The 26,504-nt window shown below is 41.9% G+C and overlaps 2 protein-coding genes across 4 annotated transcripts; one reads left to right on the plus strand and one right to left on the minus strand.

The window, feature by feature from the left end:
- The first annotated feature begins 225 nt into the window (after nucleotides 1–225).
- PMPCB (peptidase, mitochondrial processing subunit beta) lies at nucleotides 226–8,927 on the plus strand. Of its 2 annotated transcripts, none has more exons than XM_083821369.1 (13): nucleotides 226–385; nucleotides 1,942–2,082; nucleotides 2,396–2,482; nucleotides 2,943–3,072; nucleotides 3,535–3,733; nucleotides 4,414–4,493; nucleotides 5,029–5,141; nucleotides 5,792–5,935; nucleotides 6,442–6,605; nucleotides 7,983–8,068; nucleotides 8,148–8,236; nucleotides 8,473–8,548; nucleotides 8,639–8,927. In XM_083821369.1, exons 1-13 carry the CDS (start codon nucleotides 296–298, stop codon nucleotides 8,701–8,703), a joined length of 1,464 nt encoding a protein of 487 aa, XP_083677495.1. In that variant the 5' UTR covers nucleotides 226–295; the 3' UTR covers nucleotides 8,704–8,927. The 2 variants fall into 2 exon arrangements, with proteins under 2 accessions (XP_083677495.1, XP_083677496.1); XM_083821370.1 differs by having other exon boundaries at nucleotides 6,445–6,605.
- Nucleotides 8,859–25,929, minus strand: DNAJC2 (DnaJ heat shock protein family (Hsp40) member C2). Of its 2 annotated transcripts, none has more exons than XM_083821367.1 (17): nucleotides 25,747–25,929; nucleotides 24,992–25,182; nucleotides 24,409–24,484; nucleotides 22,226–22,324; nucleotides 19,534–19,675; nucleotides 18,066–18,146; nucleotides 17,279–17,344; nucleotides 15,434–15,525; nucleotides 15,216–15,337; nucleotides 14,235–14,384; nucleotides 13,863–13,951; nucleotides 13,707–13,776; nucleotides 12,187–12,371; nucleotides 11,406–11,506; nucleotides 10,378–10,485; nucleotides 9,501–9,655; nucleotides 8,859–8,977 (listed from the first exon to the last, which is right to left on the minus strand). In XM_083821367.1, the coding sequence occupies exons 1-17, from the start codon at nucleotides 25,898–25,900 to the stop codon at nucleotides 8,903–8,905; spliced, it is 1,956 nt and encodes a 651-aa protein (XP_083677493.1). In that variant the 5' UTR covers nucleotides 25,901–25,929; the 3' UTR covers nucleotides 8,859–8,902. The 2 variants fall into 2 exon arrangements, with proteins under 2 accessions (XP_083677493.1, XP_083677494.1); XM_083821368.1 differs by having other exon boundaries at nucleotides 24,992–25,093; nucleotides 25,747–25,866.
- Between the last annotated feature and the right edge of the window lie 575 nt (nucleotides 25,930–26,504).

Genomic DNA, 26,504 nt, shown 5'->3' on the forward strand with positions numbered 1-26,504 from the left:
AGGAATCGCAGGGGGAGCAGCGCTCCTGAGGAGACCACCAACTCCCCCACTCCCCAGGGCTGCCCCCCTCAGCCGCCGGGACCCCCGTGCGGGCTAGAAAAAGGGCAGATAGGGACGAGGAGACAGTTTTCAATTGTTTTAATCTCTTGATTTATTGAGGGGCAGGGGACAGCCCTAGGGAGGACACGGTCAGACACAGCTCCGAGAGCAGCTGCGCCGCCTGAGGCGAGAGCTGAGGGGAGAGCTGAGGCGAGCCTGCGCAGCTGCCGCCGGAAGCGCCCAGCCGCCCCACAAAATGGCGGCGCCTACAGCTCGCTTAGCGGCACGGCGGCTCTTCCTGCCCTGGCGTCCTCGCCTTTTGCGATCGCCCGGCCCGGGGAACCGGGTAGGCGGTGGGGCAGGGACGGGGGGGAGCCGCGGAGGGCCCAGCACCTCGGTGGCTCTCCGCGCTGGCGCTCAGGAGGCCGCGATGCGGGCGGCGGGGTGGTGGTGGTCGTGCTGGAGGCGGCGCGGTGCACGCTGGGAGTTGTAGTCCCAGCGGGGGGGGCGGTGCGTGGCTGCCGCTGAGCATGGCGGGAGCTGTAGTCCCCGCCCGGCTGAGGGGAGGCGGGAGATGGGCGGCTGCCCCCTCATGGGGACCGGGCACCGCCGGGCGGGACGGGGCTGCGCAGCCGGGCTGAGGTTCGAGACTCTAATAAATAGATAAATACATAAATAAACAACCTCAAAAGCCGCCATCCCCCGCTGAGCAAACAGGTCTGACTCCATACCTGCCCCTGCTTTGAATCACAGAATCATTAGGGTCCAACCCCCCCCCCGCCCCGTACCACCAATGTCACCCACTAAACCCTGTCCCTAAGCACCACATCCAGCCTCTCCTTGAACACCCCCAGGGACGGTGACTCCACCGCCTCCCTGGGCAACCCGTCCCAGTGCCTGACTGCTCTTTCTGAGAAGAAATGTCTCCTCATTTCCAACCTGAAACTCCCCTGGTGCAACTTGAGGCCATTCCCTCTAGTCCTGTCAGTAGTTATATGCGAAAAGAGGCCGACCCCCAGCTCCCCACAGCTTCCTTTCAGGCAGTTGTAGAGAGCAATAAGGTCTGCCCTGAGCCTCCTCTTCCCCAGACACAGCAACCCCAGTTCCCTCAGCAGCTCCTCATAGGAGGTTGGGCTAGAAACCTCCTGAGATCCCTTCCAACCCAAGTTGTCCTGTGGTCCCATAATATGTGAGCTTTGAGATCTAGCCCTTTGGTAGCAGAGTACTGGATGAGTACTGGATTTTGTACTTTTCATGTTTAGGGCAGTCTAACATAGTGAGGGAAATCTTTGATAGGACATTTAAAATAATCCTTTTTTGGAATAGCTTATTGCTTGAAGTACTTACTTGGGTTATATATTTGCATACTTTAATGTTGAAAAAATTCGGTGAAGCTTTTTTTCTTTATAACCCTTTCTTCCCATTTCTTTTTTTATTTTGGATTAATGTGCTTTAACTGCAAGGTTACTATACAAAAGGTGTAAATTTCAAAATCTGGCCTTATGCTGAAAACCAGATGACTGTGGTTTGCAGTCCTTGACATAGTTTCTTGCATTGGATCCCCCTTCATTTTAGAAAACAGGTACCCAAAAAGATTTCAGATGCTAAAGGACATATTAGAGTTCCTGCAGGTTTTCTGCCAGGACATTTGGTTGGAGGGAAGGAGATGCAGTCTACTCCACAGTTTCATTTTTGTTGTTGTTGTTGTTGTTTTTTTCCTGAAGTCAGTTAATGTATTCCCAAGTGAAGTATTGGCAAATAACTCTGTGTAAAGATTATTTTTGAAATACATATTTTAAAATAGATTTCTGAACTTATATTTAAGTTCAGGAATACATTTTTAGAAGTGCATCCTAGGATATAACTTACAATGTATACGTGACTGATGCTTTTTTCTTACAGTGTGTACATGTGGGAACAGGCAGGTTCAGAGTTTCCAAGGCAGCAACAGAAGTAGTCTTAAATGTTCCTGAGACTAGGGTGAGTCCTCTGGAAAATGGCTTGCAAGTAGCTTCTGAAGACTCTGGACTTTCAACATGCACAGTAGGTAACTTGTAAGGGGAATGTTTTTTCATAATTTTGTGTATGTTCATTTCCTTGTGGAACTGCGTTGGATTCTGTCAAAGTTTACTAGCAGTTATTCCTAAGTTATAAGATGGGAAATTAAGATTTTCCTAAATGATTTGTGATTCGATTTTTGTGAAGATCATTTTTCTTTTTCCTTGAAAATCTGGGTCTCTTAAGGAAAAAAAACATTTAAAAGTAGGTCTTGAAAATCTAAGTTTAGCTTGTACAGGAAAAACAGCAAAGCTGCATGATTGGCTGATAAAATGATTTCTTTTTTTTCCCCAATGAGGTTGGACTTTGGATTGATGCTGGAAGCAGGTATGAAAATGAGAAGAACAATGGAACTGCTCACTTTCTTGAGCATATGGCTTTCAAGGTGAGTATGAGTATTGGCTTACAAATTTATGATGAATTTCTAAGCTAGTTATCTTTAGAGATCAGTGATGGGAACTTTGTCAGAACTGTCTAAATACGGTTTACAAATCGAGGACAGAGGGGAAACCAACTCAGACTTGGTTTCAGTTAGAAAATGAAGCTAAATTCCTAGTCGTGTGCAGCTGATACACAATTACATTAGTAACACACCTCTATTTTTAACTTGCTTTTAACTTGTATTTTTCTTAAGACACACAGTCTACCTTTTGCCAGCTTTTTATTTTCATTTGGGAGCATAGTAGGATTTATATTTGACTTTCAACATGGGAGAGATTAGCATGACAGTTTTCATTTCAGAAGACTTTCTTCCTTTTGGCTTTGACTTTTGCAGACAAGCAGTAGTAATTTATGAGTGGGTGAATTCAAGGGTTTAGTTTGACTTTGTTGTTGTTTTGTTTCAGGGAACAAAAAAGAGATCTCAGTTAGACCTTGAACTAGAAATCGAGAACATGGGAGCTCATCTGAATGCCTATACGTCCAGGGAACAAACGGTGTATTATGCAAAGGCTTTTTCAAAAGATTTACCAAGAGGTAACTGCTTTCATTCATTGGAGAAGTAGCAAAGACCAAAAAATGCTTATCCAGCTCCGGATGAGGCATAAGAGTGATGCTTTTGCAGCCTAACAGTCCCATCTTTCCCGGGCAAAAAGTCCCTTCTTCAACTTCACGGGAATGTGAGGATGCAGATTTGGAAAGGAGTGTGCTAACAGTGAAGTTGATACTTGAAACATTTTTGTCAGCTAGATTTTTTCCCCCTACCCCAGAAATGCCTTTTGGACTTCTCCATTCCTGCAGAGCAAGTGTCTTTTAAAGTAAAGCTGTAGCATTTTAGCATCCTTAAAAAAAAAAAATCAGATTTTTTTAAAATTCCAAGCTGCAAATCTTACTAGTACCTTTTGGGTCACTTGGGCTTTGGGGTGGGTTTTACTTTCAAAACCAGATTTTTCTGGTAGCTTGAAAATAATTTCTATTCCTATCTTTATTTTCAATTAGCTGTGGAAATTCTTGCTGACATAATTCAGAACAGCACCCTGGGAGAGGCAGAGATCGAGCGTGAGCGAGGAGTTATACTTCGAGAGATGCAAGAGGTTGAAACCAATTTACAGGAAGTTGTCTTTGATTACCTTCATGCTACGGCCTATCAGAAAACAGCCCTAGGAAGGACGATTTTAGGACCCACAGAAAACATTAAGTATGTCCAAGTTTGTGGCCGTTTTAATTGTGTGGCAACTTTTCTATATTTAAAAGATCCCTCTGAAAATGTGGGGAACAATTTCAGTAGTATTTTTTAACTCTGGAAGGTAGATGAAGTTGTGCTGGACATAACTGTAAGAATTTCCTATCACTTTAGTTCTCCTTTTACAGGTATCATGGTGTATGTGAATTTCACATAGCTACTGCACATTTTCATTATTTGACATTATTTCTCCTGTTCATTAAAAATGCATCTGACACAAAATTGCAAGTGCTTCTTTTTCACATCATCCAGGTGTTGGCGTTACCAGAAATAAAACTGCGTTCACACTGCTCTTTCAGCAGTTGTTTATACTGGTGCAGACCAGGAGATTACTAAGCATACTGTTTTAAAATTGGCATGGGATCATTAGTGGATCTTATCTCTTACCTGAGTGAGATCACGAGGGAGCAGAGTTGTAATTCTTATTCTTTATCAGGAAGCTGTAAGAGCTTTGAAAGGAAAAATGTGTAAAGTTCCAGTTTCCTGTTTAGGAAGCTGTCTTTATTTTAGCTTTTTGCATCTGTGCATTGGCAGAACTTATAATTATTCTGATACTATATTATTCTGTATTTCTATTTCTTCTTTTAAAAAGAACTGTACTGACATGGCAGTGATGTTTCCTTGACTGTTTCTAGATCCATAAACCGCAATGACTTGGTGGAGTACATAACAACACATTACAAAGGACCCAGAATAGTCCTGGCTGCTGCTGGAGGTTAGTATGAGATATTCACCCTTGATCATGTGAAACTGTTCTTAAAACCATAGTCTTTTAAGTTTCAGGGAGCAACATGCTGAATTGCCCATTGTTCAGTACGTCCTGGATGTTCATTGTTAGCCCTGCATGTTTGGTTTCTGCCTTCATAGCCTTTGAACTTCTGTTCCCTTCTTCCCTCAGTAAAATTTCAGAAACATCCTTAAAACAACAACTAGAAGTGGGTAAGGTCATTGTTCCATGTGGGCATGAAAAGAAGGGCCTGGAAGGAATTCAGTATGGAAAAGGGAGAAGCAAGAAAAGCAGAGAGAAGGAAAATAATTTTGAGGCTTGAAATTGAGAGCAAACAGCTTGATTTGGAGTATGATCCTGATCTTACTCTGCATGACGGGGTGCTGGGGAAAATCTGAAAGTGTGGCATTAAAGGGGGGGGGACCCATAAGTTACTGGTCGGTTGAGTCTTTAAACTGCATAGCAAGTTAAATGAACTGTTCACGGAGTAACATGACAAAGTATGTGAAACGTCTTTGTTCAGGGGTCTGTCACGATGAGCTACTTGACCTAGCCAAATGCCACTTCGGTAACTTGCCGTCTGCTCCAGAAGGAGGGCTGCCACCCCTGCCGCCTTGTAGCTTCACGGGCAGTGAGGTAAGCAGCTCAACGGCTTTTCGAGCTGGCCCTTTATCCCCTGCGAGCACACGCTGCCTGCTGAGGAGAGCTTCTCAGCTGCACACTGAGCAGATTACAAGGCGTCTTGCCCACAGTGAGGGCAACTGGAGTAGCTGCTTTCCAAAGCAGGACTTACCGACTTCTCTTGGGCAAGCCTCGCTGCCACCACTTTCTCTGCCTCATCAGTTCCTGAGGGAATACCTCCCTTACCCCTGCTGCTACTTTCCTTTCGTTGCCTGGCCTGCACTGTGAGAGCATTTCCTCTTACTGGGAGTCACTGATTTAAAGGGTATGGCGGGGAGCCAAGGCATCTGTGTTCCATTCCCAGCTGGATTCAGATTTTGAAAAGCCATCAACTTTCCTTGCTGCTGTTTGTCATAAAATTCCTTGTAATGCCCTCTTTATGTTCGTGGTGTCAGGCTTCCCGTTTGGCAAGTGCTCTGACATGGCCAGAGCATGGCTAATTAAGGCCAATGGTAAATAAAGCTCCGTGCACTTTAATTTTTGGTTCTTTGCATGCATGCTTTCTGATACAGACGGAGTGGAAATGGCTGTCTCCTGACATTTAACTTGCCGTGTACGTTACCGCGTGCAGGTTGCACTACAGCTGCTTTCGTGTGCTCCCACAGATCCGTATAAGAGACGACAAGATGCCCTTGGCGCACTTGGCGATAGCTGTGGAAGCAGCTGGCTGGGCTGACCCGGATACGATCCCCCTTATGGTAGCAAACACTCTGATAGGTAACTGGGACCGCTCCTTCGGAGGAGGCGTGGTGAGTGAACCTGCAAGCACCTTCCTGGCGTTAACGAGGGTGCCTGCCTGGGGTACTGCCGGTACCGACCCCCTCAGCCGTATCTGAGGGCGTTGACGTGACTTCGTGGCTCTTTCTGAAGCAGGGTGAGGGAAGCCAGCCGGGAGGCTGAAAGGCTTTGTTGCCCAAGATCTAAGAAAGTTTTAGGAAGTGATTTTAAATTGCCAAAATAGTGGCGACTCGAGGTCTGCCAGCCCTCGTGGAATGTTTCATACCTGTACGTCATCGGAGCATGGGGGTATCAGTAGCTGTCCCTTTCTCGAACCTCTGTGGCTTTATGATCTGGGCTGTTATTTGGAAGCTATTTGGACTACGTGCAAGGGAAGAAATTGTTGAGATGGAGAACTGATAGCTGACTGCATAGCTTCTGCTGGAGCCTGTGATACTGCTGCATGTTCTGTCACATTGAAAACAGGAGACTAGTAAGCTTTCAGAAAACGAACGAAATATGTTTTCTCTTGCTTCAGCAGAACTTATCCAGTAAACTTGCTCAGATTGCCTGCCATGGTAACTTGTGTCATAGTTTCCAGTCCTTCAACACCTGCTACACCGATACCGGGCTGTGGGGCCTCTACATGGTCTGTGAGCCATCAACTATCCAGGACATGGTGCACTTTGTTCAGAGAGAATGGTAAGCAAACAACGGTTTCTCTAAAAAGATTATTTTCCGTGGACAAATAAACTTTTAAAAATAGTAATTATTTAAAGAGCCTATTTCTATTTCTCTGCTTAGGCTTGCCTGGGAAAAATAAACACATCTAGTTCTAAACTTTGACAGTTGAGATGCACAGTCCCAGCAGCCAGTTTCTGTCACCCTTACTTAGAATGAATAATTTAGGGTTTAGGCTTGTTTTATGCCCTAGAAGAATAAGTGCTACTACTACTAACTACAGTTCACATTGCTTTTACAAGGTAAATAGACAGTGATTTTCTTTTTGTCTTGCAAGTGGCAGGAGTTATAAAAATGTGTTAAACCCGTTAGAATACGATTAAGTCAGCATGCAGTACTCATGAACTGCATGTTTGACACCTGAAAGTAAATATTCAGAATAATGAATGAGCATAATGAGAGTGCAATTACCTTTAAATACCATTACTAGTTAACCGTTCTACAGTTACTGGCCCACGTGGCACACCAGGTGGTGGTGGTGTTACACAGAGCTCTAGTGAGTACATGGGAAAATGAAATTATGTCAAGTAGATGAGCTGTTATGTGGAATTCTAAAAATTGGGACTACAGATAATTTCATTAATCTAAGGCCTTAAATCTAATTTGAAAGTGTCCATAGGGGCACTGCTAATACTTGAACTGCAGATGTGATTAGAAACAGACGTGTTATTTAAGGGCATTGACTTGAAGTGGCTGAAATTAAACGAAAACTTGAAACTGAGGAGTTTCTTTAATCACACAGAGCACTTCTCATATACCATTATTCTGAGATCTCTGTAAAGAACTCTTAGGTAAATATATCATTTTAGCTGTCTGCTTGCTGCAGTTTAGCACCAGGGAAGATGCGAACCATTCTTGTGCTATAATGTGTTAAGATACCTGCTGCATCCCTCTGTCTTCCTAGTGGAGTCTTCTCTACGAGGTGTGATGTTATTTATACAGTTCTCATCTCTTACCAAGCGCCAGGAAGTAACGGCTTGCCTTCTGGGCTAATTACCTCTAATTGCTTGGCTCCCATTATCTTACCAACAGCCATTCTCAAGCTAGCAAGCATGGACTGCACGTGGCTCAAAACATTAATAAAATGAAATGCAGCTCTTCTAAGAGGAAAAACTTGTTTTTAGACTGAGTATTGGTATGCTTCCAGAAAAACCCTCTCCTTATGCTGCTTCTATGAGTCCTGTGGCTTATCTTCATACCAAGAACTCTTATCAACTCTGTCTGTAGAAAAGATGTGCGTGGGTAGGTGTACTCAGTGCCTGTGGCAGAGGTACACAACCATCTCGTGTGCTACACGTTCGCATTATTTAATGCTTTTGGATTTAAACTGTTTTTCAGGATAAGACTTTGCACAAGCGTTACAGAAAATGAAGTAGCTCGAGCAAAAAACCTTCTAAAGACAAATATGCTGCTACAACTTGATGGTGAGACCCAGAGAGCTTTTTATTCTTACTTCTTGCTACTCTATGCTTGATAACTGAAGTGGGTTTTCCCCTGTTTTAGGCTCCACCCCAATCTGTGAAGACATTGGAAGACAAATGCTCTGTTACAAGCGCAGAATCCCAATTCCAGAACTTGAAGCAAGGATTGAAGTAAGTGGCACTCCTCCTGGAGTTCTTTGATTAGGCCCTTACTGTAGTAATTTAACTTCTTAGTTGTTAATTGTTATAGGAAGAAACAGTACAGAGTTTAGACTGTTTCCAAAGGAGAATACTTCAACTGTTCTGTCTCCTGTTCCTCTGGATTATACAAAAGAAATTAAGATCACTGACTTAATACTTTTTTAAGACAGGTTTAGTAACAAAATGTGTCTCTCTAACCCTTTCAGGCTATTGATGCCCAGACTATTAGAGAAGTTTGCACAAAGTACATCTATGATAAGCATCCTGCTGTTGCTGCTGTGGGTATGTTGTCTAAGCTCACCTCCTGCAACTCCTCCACCCCCTTTCTTATCAGTTTAGCATGTGTCATGGTCAACTTTCTTTAAATTCCAGGTCCAATTGAACAACTTCCAGAGTATAACAAAATCTGCAGTGGAATGTATTGGCGTCGTGAGTAGTGAACAAGAACTTCCACTATGTTTGAGCTTTAAGAGAGAGAAAATAAAACAAAACACTGCTTTTGACTTCAAAAATGCATTTGAGAAGATTAAAACTCAAACACCAACCATAGTCCTGTGTATCTGTACAATTAAGGAGAGAAGGAAAACATGTATAGTATTTGCATTTTTATTATAAAACAAAGATTGTCAGTAAAAGTCATTTCTTGACTTTAGTAGCATTCATCACTTGTTCTTGAGCAGCTTTCTTTGCCTTGACCATTTCAACGAGTTCCTGGAGAAGTGGAGAAAAAACAAAAACCTATTTAAAATGTGTACCTTAATGATGCTGTGGTTTTAAACATTGGGTGTAGTCAGCCTGAACCACTGCATTAGCTCTCAACAGTGAGCAATCCAGACAGTTTAATACCATAAAACAATTTCTCCTAGAAACAAATTAATACTGACATGGTGTAGAAGATCAATGCTCATCTAATCCCCTTGTAGTACAAAAGGGAATATAAAGCGGGCTAGGGGAAGGACTTCACAATCTGCAAGAAGGTGCTGACAAATTTTAAGACAAATTTTATGGGGCAGACTTCTTCCCAGCTTCCAGTTTTAGTACTTCCACTGAAGAAAACCTAGTCCCTACTGCTTTTCTGGGTTAACAACAACAACAAAGTTCTCCATAAAGTGCCATCTTCTGCTAATTTGTTGTCATCAGATACTGTCTTGGGGAGGGATGGCAAAAGTAAAGCAATGGGTTCTACCAAAACCTGAGTTAATTAAAATCCTAGAAGGAGGTAAGAAAGCCTTACCTTATATCGCTTCATGCAGTCCTTTTTTGACCGGCCTGGGACAGCTGCTGCTATTTTCTCCCATCTTTCAGCAGTATTTACTGGATAAGTCTTCAGTGCTTGTTCTAAAAGCTTTTGTTCTTCTGTAGTCCAAGGGGATGAATCTAAAGACGATCCTGTTTTCAAAATCAAAAGTGACAGTAAAAATAACTTTAGTAACGATTCCTCGAGATAAGTGTAAGAAAATACTGTGAAAATATTATAATTGATTTTAAGTTCTTGGAGCCACTGATTTGATTTAAGGGATGTCCAGTACTAAAGCCTGGAAAAAAAACCAACAACACTGGAACAGACTTGCCAAAGTGGCACCTGGGATCTTTAAATACAGCACAGAGACTTTGGAAGGTAACAACTTTGTTGTCAGCCAGGTGTTAGATAACAGGTGTTAGATAACTATTGCTGTCCTGTGAAACCACATCCTTGGGGCAGCGACGTTGTTCTTCCTGTTACATTTCAGTAAGGAACCAGCCTGCTGCAAGACTCTGGTCTCCTGTTAAACCCCAGACACACCCATCACACTTTCCAAAGGTTAGCTGTAGGATGATCGTGTATCTCAAGTGCAGCCCCTGGAAAGGTAGCACCTCTGAGGAACAGATGATCTCAGCATCTGACTTAACCTGTTGGCTCCCCAGGAAGCACTCTAAACTGTCACTGACTGTTTAGTTAGCCTTGGTTTGTACTAAACGTACCAGAAACCCTCAAATAAATCCAGTAACCGAGCTTGCATCACCTGTTTACTTGCTAGTTGTTTGTAGGCAAGGCTTAGAGTTCTAGATTACTTTCTTACTGAGGTGCACAGCAGAGACAAGTGCAAGAAGAGCTTCCTTTTCACTTTTACCTTCAAATCGTTCCGAGGGGGCAGCACTGTCCATCTGAGGCACCACACCATGTTCCTTTTTAAATTTGTCAAACGCTTTCTTGTTGATATCATCTTTTTGATGAGGGTCTATTAGGAACAGACATTGAACGGAACAGTTACTGCAACAAAATTAAAGCCAGATGTAGTAATAAAAACATCGTGTAGCAGATTTTTTAAGTTAATAAACACAATCAATTAAAAAAAAGAGGTTGGTACATAAAAATCTTTCAGGGTCCAATGTATTTTGCTCAAAGTGCCTGGTTTTCCAACTCCTAAGTTGCTTTATACTGCTCAAGTGACTACGTCCTCCACACAAACTTAAGCCTGAATCTGCTGCTTCAGTGAGATCAGAAGGGATTACTCTCACAGAAGGGCTGTGGCACAAATCTGTGTTACTCAGGCTACCAGCGTGCCAGGCAGACAGGAATGCAGGGGAGAGTCTGGATCCTCCTTGTAGAGGTATGTGGTTTCGGATGGAGAAACAACTTCAAAACTGTTTTTTCTATAGCGGCGTGTTTTGATTTTCCTTGAGAACACCCTCCAGAGTCTCTTCTCAGTATCCCAGCTCTGTGGCCTACATTTACTCTGCGAGGAGATAAGCCACGTTAATTTAGCTGTCTGACTGGTGCTGAATCTCCTTTGTCTTTTTAAAGCATCTCTATAGACTCATCAATTCTCTTTATTCCAGATGCCTTCAGAGAACAGTTCCACCCACTCTAAGTATAAAGGAGCCTCTGTAATGAACAGGGCCTAGAATCTTACATGTGCATCAAGTTAAAAGAATTTGAGATTCACTCATGAGGTAGAGACTTATGTGATAGCTATGGGGCTGAAAATACTGAGTCACAGAAATGCTCCTCTAAATTTTCCCACCAGAAGTACGTTTCTTTTGGGGATATACAAAGCATTTTCTCACAACAGAAACACAATGCTGCTAAAAAAAAAAAAATCAAGCTGTAGAGAAGCACGCAGACCATCTTAATACAAAAATAAGCTAATAAAGATACCAAGCTTCTGGAGGCTCTTTGCTTTATTGATGACGTCTTTTGCTGTTCGTTTTATTCCAGTAGTAGAGTGCAAGTTCATGTAATTGGCAATAACTTCCCACCTGAAGCAAGGATAGAAAGGGGAAAAACCTGCACATTATGTAAAGCTTATCTTCATACAAACAGAATCAGGCTACTGTACACAGCTGAACACTTTTATACCAACTCTTAAGTAAGTTTAATCATACTTAAATACGTTAAAACTCTCACAGTAACTACTGTGGAAAGCTTTTGGTTACTAAATGCTAAGTTTCCCTTAAGAATTCACTCAGCTTGGATGAAGTTCTTGGCTTCTCATACAGAAAAGGTATGGGGGTTAAATGTGGTTGTTTAAATGTAAAACTCTAATCCTCAAAACTCTCCTCAGCTGTCGCTTATTTGAATTCCCTCAACAACTCCAATATTAAAGGGCTGAGATGGAAAAACACTGTTTTTCCACTGCCCCTCGAAAGAGGGCCTGAACACCAGATAAATGGGATTATGGAAGAGAGAATGGGAACACCCCTAGCCCTGGAATTATTCTTAGTGTGTTCTTGCAAAACAGAGGGGAAGCTTTGCACCTGATCAGACTAGAGGATCAATATTCCTGAGTACTCTTGACTGCTGTCCAGTCAAGGAAAAGGAAATTTAAGGAGTCCTTATACTGACATCATACTTCAGATGGTCTGAAAATAAGCTGTATTACACTTGTTATTTAATTAAAATTGGTAACAGGGCTTTTAACACCAAAACCAAGAAGTACCTTGAATTAGTCCCTGCTGGGAAGAGGTTCACAGCTTTAATTAACAACTGTAGATCATCTTCTGGCCAGTTTTTGCTCCCCCCTCCACCACCAGTGGTCGACTTCTCTGAACTCTTTGTCGCTTGGCGCATACGAGCCTCTGCCTCTTCTTTCTCTCGCCTTATTTGTTCATTTATTTCTTCTATCTGAAGGATTGTAAATGAGCATTTTTATTTAAGGAAAAAGAACCACGTGACGACAAAAACCCCACTCTTCTGCAATTGCTTTGAGCCTTGAATTTTGCTTAATTTCTGTTCTTCGCGTTATACATAAGGAAATGGAGCTCATCTGCTCCAGTATTATCTCCCTCCATCACGTGCGTAAATTTGGCCATCCCAGATTATCCGCTACAGTGGAAATCCATCACAAGTTCACTAGGAAATTAAACAAATGCTCCCAGGATTAAGGAAAGACTTCTGCATATAACTGGAATGTCCAAGCTAACATCCGACACCAAGGGACAGATCCACAAAAGGATTAAGAACCTAAACTGGTGACTGGGGGCAGCCCAACATCCCTGTTGAATACAGTAATTCCGAAACCTTCCAGCATAACTGCTACCTAAACCTGGTTAGGCCAGAAATTCTCTGTTACTGTGGTTGTAGCTCAAGTGAAAGCTTCAATAGGTTAGCTAAACTAGGATTAATAGCTAAAATCTGGGTTGTTGCAGATAAGTGCTTACTCAGGCCTAGACGGCCACATGTAGTTCGTTAGCAAGCAATTCAGCAGGAGTTTGCAATGCTCTCCTGGAGAAAGGGAGATTGGATTCAGTCACTTGTGGAACAGAAGCATTTGAATCTTAAGTCTTCAGTTGCCTGATGAGTAAACCTGCCCCAGGGATGGGGACAGGTCATCTTCTCCATCAGGAAATAACGCTCACAGATCTGACTCCAAAGTGGATGAAAGAAAGCATCTCACTCTCTCTGCAAGACATGGGTTCAGCCTTTTTACTCCAAATAGCCTTTCCCTGCCGGCAAATTTAGGCAGATCCTTGTGGAGTTCTGTGAATCCTGGTCACAAATGTCTTGCTTTTCCTCTACTTTGGCATCCAACCCACTGGCCCTTCCAGCACCTATCGCCTGCAGCATGAGGTCCTTTTGTGGATCCAGCCCCAGGTCAGGGAGAGTAGAGGCAGGATTTTCCTTTTTGTAACAGAACAGGTTAAGAGTGCCTTCCTTCTCCTCTAGGTAATTGCTACCCACTGTTGGGGAAAACTAAATTCCTCTGCTGCTTCTGTGTACCATACAAATAGTGGGATTTGAGTCTTTCACTAATTAAAAATGCATTAACTTCTCTCAGCTGGCACTGGTTATTTCACTAGCCACGAACTGCATTATGTATAACGTAGTGGAAACCAAATCTGCCTGGAGACTCTGAAACTCAGAGTCCACAGCAGCTATGTTCTATCTTACTTAGATTCAGCCATATAAAATGTCACAAACAAATTATTGTTAATTTGATTTGACACTCAGCATAATTACCTGTTTTACTACAGCCGCCTTTCCTCCTTCCCTTGTAGTGGATGTAAGTGCTTCATTCAAGCATTGCAGACTAAAAATAAATTATTAAGTTACAATGCATAGCTAGTAGAAAGATGGGTATCAAAACGAGAAGGAATCAGGAGCAAGAAAACTTACCTTGCTAGCTCAAGACGATCACAAAGCTTTTCCACCTCCTCCATCATTTTAACACAATCTGCCTCATTATCAGAAAAGTAATTCCAGTTCTGGAAGCAGAAATACATGTTCTACAAAGTTCCTGAACTTTACTGTCCTTCAGACAAAAGCTTAACAGACAGCATTCTTTAGCCATTGCTGTGCTGGGGCCTATTTGGTCAGCTTTACTCCTAACTCAAAACTGTATGGTAAGTATGTTCTCTAGCATTTAGTAAGCCCACTTTCCATACCCATCTCTGACCATAAAAATAAGTGCGTGATAAGATCTGATCTAAGGACGCACAATAATTTCACTGATGTAACCTGTATTTCACTATAGTAACATTTAAATACCTTGCACGTTGTTCTCAGTTTTTGCCTTTCTTTCTTGATGGCTTTTTTCTGTATCTCTTTTTCCTTTTTTGCTACTAATGCTTGTTGCCTAACTTCTTCTTCTTCTTTTTCTTTTGCTAACCGTGCTGCTTCTAATTCTGCTTGTCTTTGCTGCAGTCAAAAGAAAAGAAAAAACAAAAAAAAAATCCAAAGACACACTGTTATAAGGTTATTGAGTCATTCGGTATTAAAATATGCTGTTTCCAGTTTCTGAAGTATAGCAATACATCAACGTTCATTTTCACAAGAACTTTGAGGGAAGGGGTGACCCATGCCGGTTGGCATTAATTCAAATATTCACTATGAGGACCTAGTCTGTAAATCCTGGCCTCCTTTACAATGAAGATTATAAAAGATTATGAAATCTCCTGTGCCTACCCCAAGAGTATAAGCTTGGAAAAATGCAGTTGTCCAGCATTTCTCTTGCACCACTGTTAACACAATACCCTGCAGTGCTCTGGTGTTGTCTTTGAAGATACTTTTTAGCACCTTACATTTCCCAAGCCTTTCACTACTCATACTGTTTCCAGAGACATATTTTCCAAACTGTTTAATATTAATCAAGTAATAGTACCTCAGAATGTCTCAAACCAGTCAACCGTTCAGAGACCATACCCACACAACAAGCAGCTGTATCCATTTTATGAAAGAAGTAAGTAGGCCACAGGAGCTAATGACGGCCTTTAAACCAGAGAAAGTTTATGCAACAACAAAACTCAGTTTTCGAAGTTTTTGTTTCAGATCTGTGCTCTTTATTTTCATCTTTCTCAAAAGGCTGTTAGCCTTGCACTGCCTGTTACACAGGGATCAAAGACAACACATCTGTAAACCCCAATATAACTTCTGACAGTAGCTTTCTGACACATCTAGAAGCTGAGATAGTGGATCAGGTATCAATGAACCAGAGATTTCCAGCCCAAATAAACCAAGTAGTTAACTTACTTTTTCTTTTGCCTCTTGTTCTTTTCGTTTTGCTTCTACCTTTGCTTTCTTCTCTGCTTCTTTCTTGGCCTTTTCTTCCTCCTTAAATTTCTTTATCCTGGGATCACAGCTGTATGCGTTGTCTGGCAGAGGAAAGGACACATCACGTACAAAAGAAAAACAAGTGTCTTTCCCTGTTAGTTAACAAATCTTTTTGCAAGAACAGTTTGTATGCTCACCGACAAGTGTCCTAATTCTGTTCATTTCTTCTTTTTTCCTCAGTGCTCTGGCAGCCCTGTTCTGCTTTTCAATCCATCTCCTTTCATCTCGACTAAAAAGGGAGAGCATAGTTAGTTCAGCGCTCATACCCTACAGCGTCAGTAACTTAGGAATTCAGCAACAAACACTTAAAAAGAGTTTCCCCACACAGATGTCTTCTCTGAATACTTCAGAAATAAACTTCAAAAAATGAGGTTCCAAGCCCCAAGCTCATGTCCAAAATGCTAAGCATTTAAACAATCAAACAAACCCTCAAAACACCTGACAAAACAAGCATCTCATCTGTCATTACAGGCCCACATCATGGACTCTGTTTCCAAAACGCAATCCATTTGCTGACGTAACGTTAAGCTCAAGCAAAACAACTGAAATGCTGGTATATAGTTTAATTAAAGGGCAGCAGTATAATTAATGTCAATTATCACAATTTCACAGCAAATAGGTCACATCAAGTGAATGTATGTGCACGAACTAACACTTTCCACGAAGTGCTGTGATACTCTGGTAAAATCATATCATGATAGAGCTCGGGTTAAATAGATTAAATTTAGATGACTAAATTTGGAAATATTTGTCAGTGCTGTCAAGAAAAAGGCATAGTTTTAGTGGCATCTATATCCTCATCCACACATCCAACTGCAGAACAATATGCTTCAGATCAAAGGAAGCAATTCCCGCAGCAGAGGAGGGGACCCGGTAATAAACTGAAGGATCAGAACAGATGAGCACCATAACCTTTGGCAAGAAGGGATGACAAGAATCCCGACCACCTGAACAGAAGAGCAGGAAGCTGACATGTAGCTCTCCTAAGTACAGCATGCTACGTACCATTTGTCTAAACATGTTTAAGAAGGACAGGAGCAAGTACAGAAGAGCTATGCAAATAATTCTAGAGCTTTCCAATGAGAAGCCTAAAAATTACTCTTTATTCATCAAAAATACAACTGATAAGGAACTGATTACAGTGCTTTCACAGAACTTTCATAAGAGAAAAGAATAACTAGGTCCAGAGAGGCTCAAATACTTAAGAGCAGAAAAAGGCGTAAGAGAAACATATGTCTAGCTAAAATATGGCATAATTTTTAGCCACAAAGTTAGCTAAACCCTGAACCTTACTACAAAATTGGGTTCTATTCAAACTTGGAAGAAGAGGTTTATATAATGCAAGCTGTGGTGATATCAGGATGAGCGAGTGAAAGGCTGTGTCCTGTGAAATACAGGTTAGACTAAATGATACAGTGCTTTATTTTAATGTTCTGTGTTTACAATGAAAAAAATAGAATATATTTTCCAACAGCAACGTGGTCCAAGTAATTCAGCTATTATCACTACACCAAGAAATATGCAATTTTTATTAACATCAAGCCATCAGAACCAATCTTTCTACATTCCAGATAGCATCACTTGTCTCAGCATAGTTTAATAGAGTCGGAGAAGGACATGATAGCTGTTTACTCATCTACTCTGTTCTGGGTCTAGGTTCAACCTGCATCTGGGGCATGTTGGAATTACAAGCCTGAACTTAAATGAACACACAGGAGATGCTTTATAACATACATTGTTTTTACAATTTCAAAACACCTTAGAAACACCTCTAGAACCACAGGTAAGAAACACAGGTAAGAGGGGAAAAAAAAAAGCCCACAGTCCAGTTCAAGTGTGTGACTGACAACAAACTGGGAGAGTGGAATTCCATCTCTTGGTTAGCCACCTTTCTTCCTGTGTCTTATGGGCTGATATAGCAAGATTTAGCAACTTGCCACGAGTCTCTCAGTCTCCCATCAAATTTCTTTTTATTTACATACCATTCAGCTTTTTCTTTTTCTTCTTCATCTAAATAGGAAAATTCTCTCCATGAATCAAAATTATACCTGAATTAAATATAAAAATAACAAGAATGAATGAAAAAATAAACCGGCAAAACCATTACAAATAATCTACCTTCTTAAATATTTTTTCTAGGCAATTACACTGTTATTTACAATTTATAATACCATTTACAATTATACTGCACCTACAATGATTCCACTGTGTTAATACCACTGAAACTAGTAATTCATATCTCTGTAGGACCACCAGCTTTACAGTATAATTGTCAAATCTCTCATTACAGGCACTGGAGATACAATGCAGCCTGCAGAGTTTAGAAATTCATTTAATCTTTATATACACATCCATATTTAGTGGATGCGAGACATAATGGAGACAAACTCCATTTTAAACTTCAGAATTTATTGGACTAGACCTCCCTTAACTAGGGGAGCTTAAACCTAGTAGACACCTCCCCTGAAAACACAAGTTAAATGAAATGAACTCCACTCCTAGTCTGTGGGGCAGCTCAGTTCACAGCTATTCTGGCCAAGCACTGCCCAAACCTTCAGCTGTATCTGTGAATTTACGGTGTGGATCTATTTCCTAGAGGAAATCCAGCACAGTTTGTGGAAGGCACCGAACAGCCATGAGGCAACTTCGTGACATTACGCAGTCAGAACAGACCACAGCCAACGATCAACCTACTAAAGGGTCTGCAAACCCTTTACACTGCACACCTTGCATACTGCGAATAGCAACTGAGGTCACCATCTAACTTACCAAAATGAATAGAATGCATCTACCTCTTCAAACGAAGAGTTCATGTCCCCAAGTTTAGGAACGTTTTTCTTATTCGACCACCTGAAAAATAAATCGATATATTCAAGAAATAATATATATGAAATCTTACTTCATGAAACAGCAGGTGTTAAGTACAGAATCCAAATACCAAACTAGTTTCCCTCCCACCAACACAGAAGGGCACCAGGGAAGAGGAAGAAAAAGGATCATTTGCTCTAAATATCCTCCTGTTTGTGTCTTTTTGGGGGAGCTCCCCCAGAAAAGCAAACTCCACCTTTCCTGAGTTTGGCGTGCATACAAGGAGACCTGACGGAACACAAGGTATCTGCAAACACTGTTAGCAGGGCCTCATTTCTCCATGTACACTCTGCTGGTAAGGGAGCTTACAGAAAGTGAACAAAAGGTGCTCTGTGGTAGGCTATATTAAGTTTCCCACATATTCTAACAGAGAACAAGAGAACAATGCATGCTCTGCCTCTATTCCATTTCTTTCCTACAAAGAGGGAACTATTCCATAGGCTCTAGAATTTCTTACTCCATGACATGACATCCATTTCCAAGCAGAGGTGGGAACAACCCATCTGACAACCACAGAATCAGGTCTGAATCTCTGGAATGCACGCTAAGAGATTTATAGAATCTATTACAACACATTCTGAACAATCCATCCTATGCAATGGATTGTTCAGGATGCGTTGTGAAGTGCCTCACACAATAAAACACTTTTTCATATAGGCAAAAAGTGAAATAAACTGAATCTTGACTTATATTGTGACAGCCTTAATACAAAGTTAATTGACAAGCATGAATTGTGTAGAAAAAAGTCACACACCGTACAAGAGAGAACCACCAAATACTGACAGTTACATATATCTTGTATTTTAACCACAGAATCATAGAATGGTTTGGGTTGGAAGGAACCTTAAAGACCATCTAATTCCAACCCCCTGCCATGGGCAGGGACACTTCCCACCAGCCCAAGTTGCCCAAAGCCCCATCCAGCCTTGAACACCTCCAGGGATGGCTAAGTCTTCTGGGCAGAGAAGTTGTGGATGCCCCACTTAATTGTCAACATAACTACTGTCATCTGTTAATGTCTCACCCTCATAAGAAAATCATAAAAAAAAGGATTTTTAGTTAGTAACATATACACGCTTGGTATAGTAAATAATTTTAAGATGAAACTGTGTGTTGTATAAAACGCACAATATCTAATATGGAGCAGAGATTTTTTAAATCTCATGGGTCAAACGCACTGCCTCCAGTGTGACAGTTCAGATTACTTTAAAAATAAATTGAGAATATTCTATTTTAACTGCATTAAACTTCTATCAATTTAATGCATTTCCCAACATCCCTTAAAAATCACGCCAGTTACACGCAAAAACCAGAAGAGCTTGTAAATGCTGATCTTCCAGCACAGCAAAGGCAGTCTGACATGGCTTACCTTGCATTTCTATCAAAAACCGGTGAAAAAACTTCAAAGAAGTTTTCTTTTGCTTCACTTTTGGAAGGAACAGAGTTATCAAAAGTAGGATCTATGCTGTTAAATGCTCGTCGTTTCACAGGGTCAGACAGTATTTCATAAGCTGTAAAAAGTTACCAGACATCAAACATGAGATTAAAATGAGTCTTCCCTGCAAGGTGGGAATGTTAACAGAAAAGGCTCTAAATGTTTAAAGAGGTGCTCTCAGATCTGATTTATCACTTCTGTACAGCTTTGTATTTTATTCTTTTGATCAAATCTCAACTAGCATTGCTGGCAATTCCTGTTCAACAAAGTAGGAAGAAAATGTCTATGAAAAACAACACATTTTGCTATTAGAATGCAACAAATCATATTATATTTAAAATAAACCTATAGCAGTAAACTCAGTTCAGTCACTGGTAGCTGGGGCCTGACATCTTCAGGCTTTTATCTTGCACCAAATCCTTGCAGATGAATTGACAGAACAGTCTACTAAGACAGGCATGGAGTAAAAACAGTCCCTGAGTTAATACTGCAGGACTGGCACGAACAGGGGCCATTCTTAATAATTTTTGCAGCTCATGATGAAGTTGTACTGAGACTTTGAAACAGCATAAAACACCACACAGCTCGCAGCCAGAGGACACACACTGTCCTACTTCTTCTCCTTTTACAGTCCTGTACATGGTGAACATCATATTACCGAAACCTTATAACCTGGAAATCACACTCTAGCTTCAGTAAACTTTTTTTTTTCCCCCTCAAGGAAGCGTGAAGTTACTGAGTCTGTCAGACCTACATTACTTACTATTTTTCAATAAGAATAAGAATTCGAAGAAATCAAATTCTTATTGCAGTCATTTGTAGGCTTCTGTGACTGCTTCCCTGGCCAGAGAACTGCACTGTGAAGGTCGCACCTAGAAGGTGATAAGCTGGAGACCTTGGAGCTTTGTGGTTCTGTAAACTGCTCTCACTGCACGTTAGTAGAGAAAGGAACGAAAGCAAGAAAACAATAATAAGCTGCTGCGTGCCAATCTTCTCTACCCTTCTGGGTAAGGGACTTCCTTCAATTCCCTCTGCCAATGCTCTACATGACCCCAGTTATCCTCTACATTGCAAGCTAGGAGCTTCAGTAACACTCGTACCATTTCCCTAACACAAGAAATTCTGCGCATATCTGTTGGCTCCTCCTCCTCCACTTCAGAGGCATCAATTTTACACCGAGCTCCCATTTTACTCCCACATACTCTGTTCCTCCAGTACTGCATCTCCCACTCCTTCCTTTGCCATATCCAGCTCTGAATCCTGCCTATGCACTCCTGCCTTTCCAAGTTTATTCTCTCTGTTCTGTTAACACCCTCTTTGCTCCAGATTTCCCTTTGCATTTCCTTCCTCCGAGGTACTGCTTGGAAGCATTACTCATCTTCCATGCCACTTCATGCTTTCCTTTTTGTTTGTTCTTAAACTTAAGACTGTAAGCTGTTATTGAGCAACATATTTTACTCCTTGCATGTAGATCATAGAGCACACTCCTGAACTCAGCTACAGGTGCTATTATAAACATCTGCCAGTTTCCAACAGGACTGAAACGGTGGAAAACCTTCACCGGGCTAACTAGGCAGCAGCAGAACTTTATTTCCCTACAATCCTATGTTGCAGGAAGATCTTAATTTCCTTTTGAAGCTAGCTTTCCCAATGTTCTAATAAAGGTCAGTAAATAATTAGAACAGGTTGGAAACAGGTTTCCCCCCTATTTTTCAGATTTAGGATTTTTTTCTGTTTCAAATTGAAACAAAAATCAAAATTCCTTTGATCTCTGTGGACATGATCTCAAAAAAGGTCTGGTTTCAATCAACTGCTGCGCTTGTTTTTGAGAAGTTTTAGTACAACTCTAAAGAAGGCTGAAAACATCACTGGCTTCTCTAACATAACATTTTCTAACGTTTTAACTAGCAGCAAAAGAAGTCACTGAGAATTAGAAAGTTTAGAGCACACAAATTTCAACATTTTTCCCCCTACCTCCACGGACCTTATTGATTCAGAAAACTTGCTTAAGAATGAAAGTGTTTTTAGACGTATAAGCCTGGTTACACCTAGAATACCCCCCTCAAGTGCCTGCAATTAGGCAGCAGTGGTGTTCTAGGTCACTAGAAGCAAGAGCGATATGTTATTTAATCGAGTTCACTAGGCCATCTGTGGGCAAAAGTGAGCAGCTGAGAAAACTGATATCCGAGATCAAATCAACAGATGCTCCATTGGCAGAGCAAGTGCATTAGTATTCGGATTTTCCAATTGCTGTTGGTGTCTTAAAGGAATTATTTTACAGCGTATCAGTTTATTGCATGTATGTGGCAACCTCTAGTGGTTCATCTTTGCATACACTGCTACAAGCGTTTGCATTTTGTGAACATAAAGTATTTTGCTTTTCACCAAGTGGTATGGCAGACAAATGGCAACGAGCTGCGATGCCATACTGCTTCCACCCAAAGGGAAGTTACATTTACGGGACCTCTGTTTATTGAAGCAGTTTGCTAAAATGGAAAAGAACTTCTTTGGCTTTGCACAGTTCTTTAAAAGTAGCGATAGTGACAAACCTAATAAAGCACTACAAATATGTTTTAGATTATCAAGCAGATTGAGAGAGTATCTAATAAAAAAGTCAATTACTTACCTTTAGTAATGCACGTAAAATAATCATTATCGCCTTCTCCGATTTGCTCCCCTGCAGCTTTTCGCTTGTCTGGATGATGTTTCAAAACCATAGATTTATCTATCAGAGACATAACATTTAGAAATACTTCATCATCAACACTGTGTAGTTTGTTAAAAATAATATAGTAATTCCAACTGTCAGTCCTCTACTTAGGTACTTTTTTATTTTTTAAACCATCAGTAAGAAAATAGATATGAGTAAATGAACTTTCTTTGATTTAACACTATTGCCAGAATTAAAACTCTTTTGTCTTTGCTAGGACACCTGACAATCTCAACTCAGAAACTTTCACTTTTATCAGCTGAAGAAGCACTGATTTTCCAGGACTTAGTCTAATATTATGCATATCAAAGTACTTCAGTGACTATAGATGTACAGTTAGCTTCAAAAAGCACGATGTGTTTTCAGGACCGTAACTGTGCAAGACTGCACAATTCCCTATGCAATCAAGCTAGAAAATAAAGAAAAAAAACATAAATTGTTATTTCCAATCAAAAGCAAAGTCATTTAGATAAAATAAAAATTGTATTCAATTCCTTTACTCAAGTTCTGAATATAGTCCAAGATGAAATTTTGCAAGTAAACTACAGCCATGAGCCTGTAAAGACTGCTGCACATACCCACAGATAAAACTAAGCACACACCCAAGACTTTGTGGTCAAGTTCTCTTTCTACTTAAGACGTAAATCCTAAGAGACAACTAACACCTTGCGAATATCTACTGAAGTTGCTATCAAAGTTGACTCAGCACTCTCAAGTTGGAGAGAGAGAGATATGCCCTAGATCTTACTCAACAAGATTAGTGAGGTCACTAATTGACAGAATAGCTGCTGCTCTCTGAGTTATTAACGCAGGATCCGCAGTGGCACTGCTAAGTACTCCAGCATATGATCACATACCAGAGACAACACAATTTCCTGTGCAACTCAGTAATTTGCTAAGTGTGCTGTCTTAGCCAGCTCCAAACACAAGGTAATATAGCCAAGCTATAAGCGAAAAACGATTTTCATTTTTGTGCTCAGTGACCACACACAGTAAGTTGCCATGACTTTGCTAGAAGGCAACGAGCTGGTCCAGTGCCCTAACTCAGGCAAGCGGCTCTCAAGGAACCATTGTTCCAACCGTCTGCAAGTAACTTAACCTTTATCTGTGGTTTAACTGGTGACAGTGGTTCCACTCATACAAGTGCAGTTTCTTTATGCAACTGTTCTCAATTATCAGCTCACAAAACCATTAGCTTATTTTACAAAGCCTATTTATGAGTCTTCAACTTAAATCTTCTTGCAAAGTCAACTCTAGGTCACATTGCTTCATATAAATGAAAGTTGTGAAGCCTGACATGGTGTTTCTTGGTATGCAAGTACCATAAGATACTCCTGTGCATCGGAGTGCACTTCTGATGAAATCATACTTCTTGATTTAAGACACAGGCCTGTGATATCATTAAGGAGCATGCTGGCACTTCCAAGTTCTATTGTTTACTAATCTGAAATGCCAAGGAAATGTAACCTCACAAGACCGTAGCTTTAATGGCTTGATAATAACCCCAAGATTCAGCAACAGGAACGCTACATTCTCCAAATGGCAAAATGACCAAAGAAAATGAAAACTGAGCTTCTCAGTGGTCTAACTTTTACTACAATATTTGAAGACATGAAAATATAAAAGCTTCTGCTCCACTCCCATGAAACGCTCAACCCACCAGCAGCATGCTTCTTAAACATTCACTAGCATAAACGTGGCAATTAACAACTGTAAGGCAGCTGCAAGGTAACAACCTGTTGAAATACCCAGGGCAGAGCCACTCTTATTTCTCTGCCTTTCACTGAGTCCAGTTGCAGACTCAAAAGTGCAGAAATACAGTTATAGCCTGTGGGTTTTTTGGTTGTTTTAACAAAAATCTTGAAATGAGAAAGCTGAGATGTGAACTCAGTGAAATTTTTGAGTTCACTAGCTTTAGGCCAGTGGATTTCAGAACTGTGATTTGAGTTTAAAGGCTGGTAAACAACAAGTCAAAAAGCAGGCATTTTTAGGCCTGTGAAAATAGTAAAAAGCTTTTTTGTGATATGTCTGCATTTAGATGTGGAAAATAGTCCTATACATCTAAAAGAAGGGTAGTGTTATTAGGGAAAGGTACTTACGAGCTGCTTTGATTTGTTTTTGAGTAGCCCTGTATCGTATATTTCCTAGGCCAAGAACTGCATAATGGTCTTGATTCTGAGGAAGAAAATAAAAGAGCCCTAATAAACACTGATATACATGACCTAAATGCCACAACACATGTAGAAAAACAGTTTTCATCCCCATCTTTTAAAAGCAAGAGACAGAATTCTATTATCTCTCCATAAACATTAGAAAAAACCCATAGGACCAATCATTTAAAAAGCTGTTATAGAAATTCCAGTACCTCAGTCCAAGCTGGATTTAAGTATCGGATCCTAAAAAAGCTCAACTAATGGAAAACTGAATTGCTGTCTTAATAGCAAGGCACTAATGTAACTCCAGAATACAGTTTAAGATCCTACTGAGTGCTCCTGATGTGCTCTTGAGTTTGCCCGTATCAAGTAATTATGTGTAGAAAACAGAAAAACAGGTATAGTGCTAATGGACACAGAGTGGTTCTGATGGGGTGAGAGAGGAGCTCATCAGCAGCTGGGAATTGCTGGTAACTTGGCCAGATTTCCATCAAAAACATAATTAACGCTGTCTGTATCAACAGAATACCTTCCAGTCCTTTGGATCAAGCGTTTTTAACATAGGAAATTCTTCAAGCTGCAATTCTTCATCCCCCGATTCTTCAGAAAGCTCCTTCTCATCTTCTAGCTCCTGGAAAGAGGCAGAAACGTTTATGTTTCTCCTCTTAATAAACGCTTCAAACCATCTTCCCACAGGTTCCACTTGACAGAGCACTGATGCTATAAGCAAAAACAGAAAAGTAAGCCACAGAAGGTGAAGCTGCTTTGGTTTTAATATTAAAAAGTAAACGTAGGTATTTTATCTTATACGGTATATGTATGGATTTTAATTTATAGTGTAACATCGCACAATGCTATAGATCACCAGATCTCCTGGTTTGCTCCGAAAACACCGGATCATGTTAAACATTAGAGGAAGCTGAACACAGGTGCTTCAGGGGGTTCCTCCCAAAGACCTTGCTGCACCCTCAGAGGCTGAGCAGTGCCTTTGGGGTCAGGGAACACACTTTTAGGTGCAGTTAAATCCCGCCCCGTTTTGCTGGGGCAGGAGACCCGCACCCAGCGCCTCCAGGGTAACAAACCCTGGCTGTTCGCAGGCCTCTGCCTTTCAGCAGCCGGGACTTGTTGCTCAGGCACTGCCCCTGGGCGAGCACCCAGGCGTCCCCTCACCAACACCCCCCTTTACAGCCTGCCTCCCTCACGAAGCCCCCCCCCCCCCAAACCGCTCCCTAACCCCCCTCCGCTCACACGCTCGGCCGGCAGAACCGAGCCGCCGCTACCTACCGGCCGTCAGCGGCCTGGTGACCGCCGTGAGGTGCCCGCCCGGGGCCGCCTGCAGCATGCTGCCCCGGCCCGGCGGCACCGAGGGGCTGCGAGCGGGGCGCTGCGGGCTGGGCGCTGCGGGCCTGGCCTCGCCGCCTGCCGGCAGCCGGCGCATGGAGGCGCCCGCCCGGGAACGCTTCCGGGTCGGCGGGGAGGGAGCGGGGGGGGGGGGGGCGTTAAGGGACGGGAGGGATTCCCCCCTAAATCACGGCAGCGTGGGGAGTCAGGGGGTCGGTAGGGTTGGGAAGGTGCTCCCAGATCGTCTGGTCCAACCACCCCCCTACCACCATCAGCCGCTAAACCCTGTCCCTAAGCACCACGTCCAGCCTCTCCTTGAACACCCCCAGGGGCGGTGACTCCACCGCCTCCCTGGGCAACCCGTCCCAGTGCCTGACCGCTCTTTCTGAGAAGAAATGTCTCCTCATTTCCAACCTGAACCTCCCCGGCACAACCTGAGGCCATTCCTTCTAGTCCTGTCAGTAGTTATATGCGAAAAGAGGCCGACCCCCAGCTCCCCACACCTTCCTTTCTTATTGCAGAGCGCAACAAGGTCTCTCCTGAGCCTCCTCTTCTCCAGACCAAACACCCCCAGTTCCCTCAGCCGCTCCTCACAGGACTTGTGCTCCAGGCCCTTCACCAGCTCCGTAGCCCTGCTCTGGGCACGCTCCAGGGCCTCCATGTCCCATCACACCCCTAAACCATCACACGGGGGGGGGGGG

Source organism: Anser anser (genome assembly GCF_964211835.1).
Source record: "Anser anser genome assembly, chromosome: 1".
NCBI lineage: Eukaryota > Metazoa > Chordata > Aves > Anseriformes > Anatidae > Anser > Anser anser.

What these genes read in the sequence shown, in the direction of transcription:
- PMPCB (XM_083821369.1), top strand. Translation starts at nt 296, where the DNA reads ATGGCGGCGCCTACAGCTCGCTTAGCGGCACGGCGGCTCTTCCTGCCC. An exon ending in TATGCTGCTACAACTTGATG is followed by an intron (nt 8,069 to 8,147) that starts GTGAGACCCAGA and finishes CCCCTGTTTTAG; the next exon opens with GCTCCACCCCAATCTGTGAA. An exon ending in TCCTGCTGTTGCTGCTGTGG is followed by an intron (nt 8,549 to 8,638) that starts GTATGTTGTCTA and finishes TTTAAATTCCAG; the next exon opens with GTCCAATTGAACAACTTCCA.
- DNAJC2 (XM_083821367.1), bottom strand. Translation starts at nt 25,900, where the DNA reads ATGCGCCGGCTGCCGGCAGGCGGCGAGGCCAGGCCCGCAGCGCCCAGC. An exon ending in TTGATCCAAAGGACTGGAAG is followed by an intron (nt 24,485 to 24,991) that starts GTATTCTGTTGA and finishes TTTCTTCCTCAG; the next exon opens with AATCAAGACCATTATGCAGT. An exon ending in GATGCATTCTATTCATTTTG is followed by an intron (nt 17,345 to 18,065) that starts GTAAGTTAGATG and finishes TATTTAATTCAG; the next exon opens with GTATAATTTTGATTCATGGA.